This window comes from Polistes fuscatus, unplaced genomic scaffold (assembly GCF_010416935.1).
Source record: "Polistes fuscatus isolate 324 unplaced genomic scaffold, CU_Pfus_HIC Scaffold2, whole genome shotgun sequence".
NCBI classification, from domain to species: domain Eukaryota; kingdom Metazoa; phylum Arthropoda; class Insecta; order Hymenoptera; family Vespidae; genus Polistes; species Polistes fuscatus.
The window spans coordinates 1,475,106-1,487,117 of NW_025113096.1; the positions used below are offsets into that span (position 1 = coordinate 1,475,106).

Consider the following 12,012-nt stretch of genomic DNA (forward strand, 5'->3'; position numbering starts at 1 on the left):
TACAACACATTGCTTTATGCAATCTATGTCAAGAAATTTTTTAATCGAATAACGTAGATAAACTGTTATGTTGCATATATACATACTAAGATCATTTTTTAGACAACATAATTAGAATTGATCATTTCGTTTAGTAATATTTAATAATATTTCAATAAAAGAAAAATAATAATTCTTTAACTTTCGTTTGATAATATTTTTGTAATATTTTTGTTATTTGGCAAACTTTACCTATCTTAATTATTTATACCTTAAGTCATTAAAAAGACATACGTATACGAATATGATGCATTCTTATTTTTTTTTATTATGATTATGACTATAGATGCATTTATAAAAGGAACATTTTTATAAAGTTTATGCTAGATTGTAAACGTGGTCTAATTTATTAATTAAATTAATGAAGTATGATATAGAGAAATATGAAATGCATAATAAATAAATGGTCACATCTAAATACAATGATAAACATTAGTTATTATTAAAAATGTATATATTGTAATATATTTATTTTTTATTATGTGTATATTACGCACTGTATCTTAAAAATAACCAGTAACTGGTATTCTAATCTTTTAAAAAAGGCATCTCATGGCTTATGGGTTTAAAAATTTTCATTTTGCGTTCTATAGTACTTCGGCACATGGGACATTCCGATGAAACCATATTTGCACAATTAGAGCAACAACACAAATGTCCACATGGTAAAAAAATTACTTCACACTATAAAAATAAAAAACAAAAAATAATAAGAGTAATTTGTATGTCTATATAATCTATCTAATTAAAAAAATATCCATTGAACTCACCTGTAAATCAAGACAAACCACACATTCAGCAGTATTAATACTTTTTGCAATATCAATTTCAGGTTGGTTATAACTAGTAGAAGCTTCTTCAGGTGGTGCAGAAGGCAATGTTGGTGAATTATCTTCATTTATTTTCATTTCAGCCAAATAATTTTCAACAGCCATCTTTATAGCAGCACAATCTCGCTCATTTGTTATACCAATCTGAAAAGTTTTGGATTTTTAGCAAAAATGCATTTAAATTGTTAAATTATTTAACTATTAAAAGAAATTATACTAGTTATTTTTACGCACAGCTTTTAATTGTTCATCATTAATATTTGGTAATAACGATGGTAATGTAGCTAAAAAAGGTAGGCAGTGTAGTGCTCCTGCAATTGCAACATGCCGCACTAATGTAGGTTCTAGCATCTCTAATAAACCCTGAGGACGAGTTTCCATTAACGAATGGTACTGCATTAACCAAAATTGACTGCTTCTTCTTAAATCCTTTAAGATAAATACAAAATCGAAAAAGAATAAAAAAATTAAGTCAAATTAATATTTAAGTAAAATAAAAAAATGAAATAGATAATTACACTACTAGATCGTTTCTGTTCAATATGATTAATGGTTTCCAGAAGTTGATCTCTTCTATTTTTTTGTTGTTCTAATAAATCGATAAGTATAGCACTTAATGCTACTCTTCGCTCAGAAATTTCATTCTACAAATACATAATGGTTTATGAATAAATAACAGTAAAGTCTATTATAAAATATAATTTACTGAATCGACTTACAAGTTGTTGGTTCATTTCAAATTTTCTTCTTTCTAGTTCTATATTAGTTAACGCAGCTAATTGTGATTGGACCAAATTCACTTGTTGCATAATACTCCAAGACCGTGCATCACTGCGTTCTAATAAAGCTGCTACTGCGACTTTTTGTAACACTTCATCTTGACGTATTTTGTCAATAAGATCTTGTCTACTCTTTTCTTGATTTTGTACAATTTGTGCAAGATGATCGTTCTGCCTTACTTCCCTGTAATTTCAAAATTTTAATAATAGAAAAAAAATATTTATTGAAACTATTTCGTGAAATACTAACAAAGATAATAGTGATTGTGCAGTATAATTTTTGTAATTAGTATGTTCTTCCAATTTTCTTGTCCTATATAATTCTTCCTCTAATAACTCTTCCATTGCCACTAAAAGAAATATAATAAATATAAATATAATATGTCTAATATTACTTTTATTAAATTATAAAATACACAAATCTTACAGAGAGTATCCTTTGTACGAAACATGAACTGTTCTGAATGACAAGACGATAATAATTGCATTTCTTCTTGTGCTTCTCGTTCTAATAGCTCAGCTTGAGTTTGTCTTTCTTCTTCACTATTTCTTAAAAATTCCTTTATTACATTATCAGCTTCTTTTTCAGCTAAAAATAAGTTAATGGTATTGTTGAATCGTGAATAAATATCAAATAATATAAATTATATTTCCATTAGAAGAATTGTTATAAATCTTTAATTGTTTTTATTATTAAATTTAAAAATAACAATGAAATTGATATACCATTAGAAATGTAGGAAAGCAAACGTGCTCTATTAGTGTCCCTTTCTTTTTGTACTTTTTCTAATTTATGTTCGAACTGAGTTTGTTGTAGGGCTAAGTCTTTTAACAGCTAAAAAATTAAGAAAACAGAGCATACCTAATTATAAAATTCTATCTTGTATCCGAAAAAATAAATTCAATTTTCATTGTTATATATATAAATTTAAAATACCTTTTGCTTATGAGCCTTTAACATAGATTGAACCTCAATTTCATATTCTTTCTGTTGTTTAATATTTCTTTCTACTTCTAATAATGCAAATTGACGTTGCTCCTGTAAATTAAATAATCTTATAGTATAAAAATTGATGTACAAGCAATTATTACTATACACGCGTATTACTTCAATAAAATTAATATAATCAATGGTATAAAATAGAAGAAACTTATAATCTTACTAATGAAATAAATATAATAATGTTAAATAATAAAACAATATATATAAAAAGCAATGATATTGATACAAAATAGTTTGAAACATAAAAATAGCTATGCATGCCTTTGTTTTTTCTAACTGCTGCAATTTTTCCTAAAAACAAAAATAATAACATTAAAACATGCATTACAACATCAAATGGCAAGCAGTCAACATGCAATACCTGTACATCACTATTCTTATCATAGTATATTGCTTGTACATTTTCCGAGCTTATGTCTCTGGACAAGTTATTGTCTGAAACCGAATCTTCAGGGGAATATTCAATTCCAGATTCATTTGCTAAAAATGCAATGATTACAATTGTACCCCCGCTCAAAATATCTTCTGACGGATAAGATAATTTTAATCCATCGATATTCAAAGTTGTTATTAATTGTAGATAGCCCAGAGACTTAGGGAGTTTTTGAAGAGGTTTATTGTAACTAATATCCAAATTAATAAGGTGTTGAAGTTTACCAATAACTTCTGGTAATTGTTTCAAATTATTTCTTGATACATTTAAGATAGTTAATTTAGTTAAATGTGCTATTTCATTGGGTAGTTTGCTTATATTATTTTCCTGTAGGTATAATTCCTGAAGTATAAATAGAAAAAGAAGTTTTTTGTTATGTACGTATATTTATATATATATATATATCAAATTAATGATGCTAGGTATATAATTACATTTCAAAATGAAATATAATATAATATATTTTTTTATAATATAATACTTTTATACCTTGAGTGAAACAAGACACATAATGTCAGGAGGCAAAGTGCTAAATTGATTTCCATGAAGATCTAAGACAGTAAGCAAAGATAGATCATTTAAGGTACCTCCACCCGAAAGAGAAGACAACTTATTATGGTACATCCATAGGATTTTCTTCCTAAAGACTTTGCATAACGAATAAATCCCAGGTGGCACAGTTTTTAGGGCACATTCAGAGATATCAAAAACAGGTTCTGGATTTTCCCTTGCCTATCGTATGTTAATAAATATTATAATTATCATAATATATATATATAATATTGTTATACACATAATTAGAACTTAAATATTTATATAATAGAAAAAAGCTACAAAGAAACAACAATAAAATTCAATATCATAATAAAACTATCTTTCTATATAACATAATAATCGACATTACACTGACAGATCAATACCATAGTAACAACATTATGATTATTTTCAGTTAGATATAACAAAGTCATGCGTCAAATCAGTGTTATTGACATCATATTATGCATCGAGTGCATGGACAATTTTTCAACAGTTATTTCTCATTTTGTGTTCGAAGATACGTTTGCTATACTAATGCTACGTAATTTGAAAGAAATAAAATAAAATAAAAAAATGTATAAAAAACAATAGACAACAAAAGAGAGTAGGGGGAGGAGGAGGAAGAGGATCAAATCGATCGTAACAATTGACGTTGTTGTGTAGTACAATGAGGAATAGATATATGTTTAAATTAACCTCAAAATCATATTGATGATGACACATACCAGATATAATTTATACTCGAGACGAGCTTTGTAATCCATATTAACTTTGCTCCCATGTTTATTTATCAGAGACATCATTAATCGAATGTGTCATGACAGTGATATGTGGCATATAAAATTTACATTGTCATCGGTTTGATTTCGTTCGTGGTGACGTGATTTCGTTTCCTTTAGCGAACCATAAACGAATAAGACACGTATCATCTGTCAAAGCATTCTTACTGTTCACTGTATAACTTCGTATATTGCGTCTATCGCGAACAAGTACGTTAATTGGCAATGTAGTCATTTGCTGTTAGAGTTGAGGGAACACGCACGGTACACCTCCCTGTCAGACATCGAACTAACACTTACTATACATACTTATTACATCTAACCCGGACCAATCGTATACATACTCATCACAATGTACAGTACTTGCAGAAAATGCAACGACTTTTAATTATTATCTATCACAATATAATATATTGTACATTGTTATTATTATATTATATTTTTTAACGTTTAATTTAATTTAATTGTAATTTATATGTGCAATTTTTTTCAATGCATTTTCAATTTAATGCAGTATATGCAACGACTTTTAATTATTATCTGTCACAATATAATATTCTATATTATTATTATTATTATATTTTGACGTTTAATTTAATTTAATTTGATTGTAATTTATATGTGCAATTCTTTTCAATGCATTTTCAATTTAATGCAGTATATGCAACGACTTTTAATTATTATCTGTCACAATATAATATATTGTATATTATTATTATTATATTATATTTTTTAACGTTTAATTTAATTTAATTTAATTAATTTTTTTATTGTTCTTCTTATCGGTTGCAAGTAAAGAGTTTCGAGGCTTGAAATTAAAAAAAAAAAGAAATATGATACGACATATATTTGTTTTTCCCTACCATCATTTATTTACTTAATTTTATAATTTTCCTTGTTATGTTCTAACAGCTTTAGCAAACAGATATTTTTGTTTCTTATTTTTTTGTTCTCTTTTTTTTCTCTCTCTTTTTTTTTTTTAACGTTATACAAAAATTATAATAATCATATATACCAACAGTTATATATTATTCATTATAAACTGTCGTAGGTTTTGAAGATAGGAGAGATTTTTGTGTTTCTCGCGACGTATACGAGATAATCGATACCACCCAATAATAATTATCGCGATACTAACAATAAGACGCTAAATAAATATTCACAGATGGATGTAACAAGTGCTAAACAAGCAATGGGGGGAAAGGGGGGGGACATTTTAAAAATGCTCTTTAAAAATTCTCCGAACATTCTTTCTGTCGTAATCGATATTCCGTGGGTGTGAGCATTCCTCTGAAACAATACGTATATATAAACTATATAACATACATATACATGAGAACAGACGAGGATTTATTTATTATTTTTAAAATTATATTTAATTTAGAAAAAATAGATGTGTTTTGAAAAGAAACCAAGAAAAAGAAAAAAAAAAGAAGTAATTTTATATAATACCTTAAAACCGTGTCGAACGAAACGTTGACTCCTTTGTCGCACATTCGTTTATAAAGGTGCCAACAATCTTTTTCTTTGCGTGTTTGAAATCGTGGCTCCGTTTCTATCGATATTGCATCTGAATTCTTTTCTTTCAAAGAAATCTCCGTGGTGTTCGGATTGACCTTTTTAATAATGAGATAATTCAATGAATTACATAACGCGTAATAATGATTTTTCGATATACGAGTTGCTCATTTGCTAAATAGATTAACTCAACACGATGCGATAATATTTATTATTTAATGATTATAAAACTTTTTTTAGCTGTTTAATATTAATATTTTATCTACTTAATAAAGAAATTCATTTTAAATATAAATATGTAAGTATCGAGATGAAGTGTTTTGGCATTAGAATTTTACAAATTTCTTAAAGTGGAGTTAATTCACTTTAGCATGTAAAAATGGCTCATATATGTGTATGCATTAATATGTATATGTTCATGGTTCTCTCACATTTGGAAGTAAAAATTTATTAGAAATCGTTGATCGACGTGCAATTAATTGATCGTCAGTTGTTATTATTTCGTTATTTTTTTTCATCTCTATCATCGTTGCTTTTTTATCAAGGACACTGTAAACATATTATGTCACGTTAGACTTCTTTAAATGAATAATTGATTCAATTGATTCTGTCTATTTATAGTATGAACATATTTATTCGTACACGGTACTGTATAAATTAATAAAGAAAATGATGAATAGATCATCGATAATAATCGAAGATCCTTCGAAATCGAGGAAATAAAAAAAAAGACAATTTATTATAAATTTACATTGTAAATTATTCCGAGAAAGTGGAATAAAATGAGAATGGTCGTACCAGTATGTTACAACTCTTTTGATAACGTTATTTGTAGTATATTATATCGACCCGGTTTTTTTTTCTCGACTATCGTAAATCATGGAATAATCAAAGCGTATTTCGTGACCTTTATGAAATATTAAAATGCGGATATCGTTGAAGAACCAACTTCATTATGGTTTAACCCACGCGCATAATCTATGTGCACTTAGTTGAAAGAAGGCGTACGCTCGAGTTGTAATATGCTTTTACTTTAACTTATAAATAATATTGTAAATAGGCGTAGATGTGTTAATGAAGTATGTGACACAACGTATAGATTAATTATAGAGATCATATTTTTCTCTGGATTTTTCAATGTAATTATTTTTATAAAATAAATTTGTATATATATATATGAACAGTTCAATCAACGACTAAACTCTATTTTATACACTTTTGTTTTCAGATTTTATTATCAAAACATTTGATCAATACTAAACTTTCAATATCTAAAATATAAATTTGTTTAATAATTAAGTTTAATGCAATTACATAATAGCATATATATGTATAGCTTTTGATATATAATGTATAATAATATAATATGATATAATAATATATATAATATAATAATGTATAGCTTTTGAACGATAAATAATATGACAATGCATATTATACTTTATCAATTTTCTCTAATTTTTGTTTCGTGGAGTTAATCGATTTGGTAAATGAGAACTGTTCATATATATATATATATACTTTTTTTTCTTGAGAAAAAAAGAAAAAAACAAGAAGACTTACGATACTGTTGAAGTATTACGTATTCTATGTGACTTCTTTTTCATATCATCCACATTTCCGATTGGCACGGCTAGACTTCGCATGTCATGGTCCATTAAAGGAACGCATAAAGATTCGCTTTCATCTTGGATAAACGAAAGCATGGGAAAAGCCGTTTTGATTTCGTTCGATTTCCAATGAATCGATTCTTTGCTCATTCCGTATTCTCCCGATAATTCTTTGGAATCTTTTATGAAATGACTTTGAGATATCGTAGCTTTTGTTTTTATACAATCAAATTGCATTTTTTCCAGAGTGCAATCCTCGTCGAAAGAATCTCTTTGAAAGGAAACTAACACAAGAGAGATGAGTTATTTATTTATTCGTTGAATATTTTCTCTTGTTATTGTTCAATAAGAATTCTTTTCGATTGACATAATATTAATTAATACATTATTATTTTATAAGTTAATTTGCATATTGTGAAAATTTGCATTTATGAAAATATTGTCATATTGAGATTGTATAAAAAATTGATTAGCTCGTTGATAAATTTTTGTTAATGCAATTTTATGAATAATCGTTTAAAATATAATGAAAGAATGATAACCGAAATAGGTACGTGGTATTAACGAGCTAAATTAAAGCTTGAAAAAAAAAGAAAAAATATTGACTGCAGTTCCTATATGTATAAAAGTATGCTTGGAATGTTATAAAGAAGGCTCACACGTTTTTCGGGTTTTATTAGTTCATTTAAAACTCAAATAAAGTAATTATATTAGAGGTTGATTGCGCGTCGAGTTTCGATGAGATATTTTGCTCCATGAAGGGAGGTCCTTGAGGGTTAATAGGGTTGAGAAGAAGTTTGGTCGATTTAACATGTTCAATCGATTATAAGGATAGCACGAAGAAGATAGACAACGCTTTATGAAGAAAGCCTTTTCGATAATGCCGTTAGAAATGGCATCATAGACAAATACATACTGCAGTGTTCTACGCTTATGTAATAAGCAATCTTTCCTCGTAATAGCATGGATTAATTTCATTCGAAGAAAATATATGTCAGTTTATCGTATCTAGTCTCTAACATTAAATACAATCGATTGATAACACTTGATTTGTTGGAAAACTATGCCTACGATTAACGAATATTCACACAAAGAAATGTTAATTCTACTAAATATTTCGACGGTTCTATTCAAATTATCGATCATAATGGCTCGCGTGAAAATTTTTCATTTAATATCGTAGCGTTTAATTCATGCACGATAGAATGTAAGCACAACGAACCAACTAAGAGAGATAATTTATGGAATGTGTGCGTCGCGTGTCTCGCACCCTTTGTAATTTGTTCCTTTAATTATCGTTGCACGCCTCTTGCCTCATCGTAACGCTTACGTCTCATCGAATTCCTACCTGGCTTTTATCAGTTTATTACGCGAATGTTGTTTTGTAACAGGCATCGCGAGTCAATGGGGAATTCAATATTAAAAACAAGTTATGATATATATATATATAAATAACGAACAATTGGAAAAATCCGTAATATTTCTCATTAATTTCATCGTATTCTTTTTATACATATCCTCCAATTGTTTTGAATTCGCGTTTATTAATTTTCGTGTTTTCAGAACTTACCTGATTTTACAGGTTTCCTAATATTTCCTGGGATCGGTGTTGTCGAAGTTTTTATGATGGGCGTTGTAGACAATTTCTCTCGCAACTGATCGATCAATTTAGCTTCGTTCGGTGAATTTTCCAGATCGCTATCGCTTTCGGTAGAACTAACCAAAGAAACCATGGTAATGACGTCGTTCGATTTCCCATCGCAATCTTTCATAGATAATCCACATCGACCTCGTAAGCCATTATTGCATTGTTCATCTTTGCAAGCGGATCCCAAGCTGTGTTGTCGCTTTTTTATACTTTTAAGACGCTTTTTTAACGGAGCTGATTTTATTGGACGAACGTATGACGGCTGGGGAAAAATCGGTATAATTATTAAATATTATCCCAAAAAAATTAATTAATAATATATATATCTAAGAAAAATTAATATTAATTACCTTCAACAGAATATCTTTTTTTTTATCAAGAACACCTTCCTCGTGAACTTTTCCTTTGTCGTTAATTTCGTTGGAATTTTTTGGAATTGTATTGTTAGAATCACAGTTCGTATCTATAACGATATTTACTTGAATACGAGATGAATTTCTTCCTTGCAACGGTGCCGAGCTACTTCTTGACTTTCGATTAAGCTTTTGATCGTTTACATTTTTAATCACATTCTTTGCTTCAATTTGTTTCGTTTCCGTCGTTCTTTTACACAAAGAACTTCTTTGAATATCGGTATCGGCGGTTGACATTTTTGATACAGCAGTCTTATCAGTTTCCGTGTATAGAAATGCTCGATTCGTACCGTTTCGAAAATTAGCGCGTTTCTGTTTCGCCGAGGTGGCTTCGTTTTGAGATTTGGAGAGGTTTAATCCTGTAATTTCGGACTTTAACGTTGGTAATTTGATGTTATCCTCTGCCTCGATAGACACACTTTTTTCACTTTTATTGGATTGATCGACTGAAACCTACAAAATAATAATATTTATACAAAAATATGAATTATTTACACAATCGTATTAAAGTTATACCTCGATTGTTCCTTTTAATGTCTCGTTAGTGGTACTTTCTACATACTTAATCCTCTCGATTGGCTCAGAATAGCAAACATCATTTTGAAGTTTAACCGAAGAAGTTTCAACAACTTTTAAATTGTTCTCGATAACCTTCGTCTTTTTAGGTCTTTTTGTTTCCTTAACGTCCTTGTCTAAGTCCGTTCTACTTTCAAAAGAATCCGTACGCTTGGTCGTTTGAATTTCACACGTATCATCGCAGTAAGAATTATCCAAATGTTTGTTATCGGTAATAGGATGTCTATCATTTTCTGATGATCGAAGTATTTCATTTTTGGAGACTGGTGGTGGTGGTGGTGGAGTTTGCGGTTCCGATATGGCAGGATAATTCGATGATTCAGAATTGCATTGTTCCTCGCGTACACCATGCGCCAAATATATATCGATATTGGTTTTATTTTCTTCGCGATGTTTCCAGGCAAGTCTTAATCTTTCCGTAAGCTCTTGCCTCGAATAAAGTATCGAAGCTTTTTCTCCGTTTTCAATTATATTCCTGTTTCGAGATTTTTTCGTGGTTGACTTTGACTTACCAGTGATTTGACGTGCAACGACTTCTACTTGCTCGATGCTGTTATTCTCACGGTGTCGTTCGCTCCAAGCTATGCGTACCTACAAGATTCAACAAAATTTGTTAATTATAAAAAAGATGTGCAATGGAAAAGGAATACGATTTGTCGATTAATAATAATATTCAAAAATTTCTTATTCTCAACACGACGAACGAATTAATATTATTATTATTCGATATTTAATGAATAAAAAGACCTTCGGTTTCGAAGATCCTGATCTCGAATTAACTCGACTTCTATCAGATCCAATAGGATCGTTGTGAATCTTTGAAGATTGCTCGTCGTCCGACGTTTTTTGTCGTCTCAATTGCCATCTTCGCGGCGTGGGTGGTTGCAATGAGAGTTGACGAACTCGAACAATCGATCTACGAATCTCTGACATTTGTACGTTTTTCTATACAAAAGGATGATTCAAATTTGTCAAATGTTTTCATTCGTGGTATCAATTGAAAAATAATGAAATATATATTTTTGTCTTTTTTTTTGTCTTTATCTATTTATTTACTACACGATAAATATATACCTTTGGCAATTCGAACGATTATGATTTTCCAAAATGATTGTTGGTTGAATTTTTGTTCACATACATATACATACATACATATATATTTACACATATATATACATATATTAGTAACAATTCGATTATTTACTATCTCTCTTTCTCTCTCATGCGAATGAACGAAAATATGATCGGATCATTCGCATCGTGTTCACAGCACGATCGAATGCCGACTGACGAGTTTCATCCATTGCCCTCTTCTACTATGATCGTTTTACCACTACTACTTTGCTCGTGATTCAGTAGAGAATTTCTACCACCCTCTCACCGAAAGGAAAAGGAGGAGGGTGGTCGAACAGTACGTTGCTTTTTTGTATTTCGTGCAACCGGGGGTCGCGTTATATCCACAACGGCAATTACCTTGAACCCGCCCTCGTCTATATCTTCCACGGATTTTCCGTTGAGGTATTCGAACTCAAGAATCGATCCGTGTTTCATGATTCACGAACTTGCAACTAGAGTTAGGAGTCTCTTAAAATTAGTTTAGAAACACGATATATGCCATTTTTGCTTTTTCAAGATCATTGTACTTAATGACTTGTTCAAATTCGTAAAAATTTACTATATCAATATCCATTTTCCTTCCTTTCTATCTAGTAATATTTTTATTTATATTTTGAAATATTATATATATATATATACGTCAGGATATTTCAAATTTTATTATAATGATATTGTCTGAATAATTACTAATATCGTTTATTATAAAGATACAAATTCGTTATACATATTTA

General features: G+C 29.2%; 2 protein-coding genes across 5 annotated transcripts; both read right to left on the reverse strand.

Annotated features, from left to right (window-relative positions):
• Positions 1-287: 287 nt before the first annotated feature.
• LOC122516719 (E3 ubiquitin-protein ligase LRSAM1-like) lies at positions 288-4,725 on the reverse strand. 3 transcript variants are annotated; one of them, XM_043634767.1, is made up of 13 exons: positions 4,347-4,724; positions 3,574-3,816; positions 3,013-3,426; positions 2,913-2,942; positions 2,586-2,687; positions 2,375-2,483; positions 2,076-2,237; positions 1,899-1,998; positions 1,589-1,832; positions 1,388-1,513; positions 1,104-1,298; positions 810-1,013; positions 288-723 (listed from the first exon to the last, which is right to left on the reverse strand). In XM_043634767.1, the coding sequence occupies exons 1-13, from the start codon at positions 4,422-4,424 to the stop codon at positions 568-570; spliced, it is 2,163 nt and encodes a 720-aa protein (XP_043490702.1). In that variant the 5' UTR covers positions 4,425-4,724; the 3' UTR covers positions 288-567. The 3 variants fall into 3 exon arrangements, with proteins under 3 accessions (XP_043490702.1, XP_043490704.1, XP_043490703.1); XM_043634769.1 differs by lacking the exon at positions 2,913-2,942 and having other exon boundaries at positions 3,052-3,426; positions 4,347-4,725; XM_043634768.1 differs by lacking the exon at positions 2,913-2,942 and having other exon boundaries at positions 4,347-4,725.
• A 523-nt stretch (positions 4,726-5,248) lies between these two features.
• Positions 5,249-11,466, reverse strand: LOC122516723. Of its 2 annotated transcripts, XM_043634772.1 has the most exons (9): positions 11,240-11,466; positions 10,913-11,110; positions 10,106-10,756; positions 9,527-10,042; positions 9,099-9,438; positions 7,482-7,812; positions 6,350-6,467; positions 5,853-6,016; positions 5,249-5,690 (listed from the first exon to the last, which is right to left on the reverse strand). In XM_043634772.1, the coding sequence occupies exons 2-9, from the start codon at positions 11,096-11,098 to the stop codon at positions 5,630-5,632; spliced, it is 2,367 nt and encodes a 788-aa protein (XP_043490707.1). In that variant the 5' UTR covers positions 11,099-11,110; positions 11,240-11,466; the 3' UTR covers positions 5,249-5,629. The 2 variants fall into 2 exon arrangements, with proteins under 2 accessions (XP_043490707.1, XP_043490708.1); XM_043634773.1 differs by lacking the exons at positions 5,249-5,690; positions 6,350-6,467 and having other exon boundaries at positions 5,894-6,016.
• Between the last annotated feature and the right edge of the window lie 546 nt (positions 11,467-12,012).

What these genes read in the sequence shown, in the direction of transcription:
- LOC122516723 (XM_043634772.1), bottom strand. Translation starts at nt 11,098, where the DNA reads ATGTCAGAGATTCGTAGATCGATTGTTCGAGTTCGTCAACTCTCATTG. An exon ending in TAGGAAACCTGTAAAATCAG is followed by an intron (nt 7,813 to 9,098) that starts GTAAGTTCTGAA and finishes CTCTTGTGTTAG; the next exon opens with TTTCCTTTCAAAGAGATTCT. An exon ending in TCGTTCGACACGGTTTTAAG is followed by an intron (nt 5,691 to 5,852) that starts GTATTATATAAA and finishes GTATTGTTTCAG; the next exon opens with AGGAATGCTCACACCCACGG.
- LOC122516719 (XM_043634767.1), bottom strand. Translation starts at nt 4,424, where the DNA reads ATGATGTCTCTGATAAATAAACATGGGAGCAAAGTTAATATGGATTAC. An exon ending in TCGTACAAAGGATACTCTCT is followed by an intron (nt 1,999 to 2,075) that starts GTAAGATTTGTG and finishes TATTTCTTTTAG; the next exon opens with TGGCAATGGAAGAGTTATTA. An exon ending in TTGAAATGAACCAACAACTT is followed by an intron (nt 1,514 to 1,588) that starts GTAAGTCGATTC and finishes ATGTATTTGTAG; the next exon opens with AATGAAATTTCTGAGCGAAG.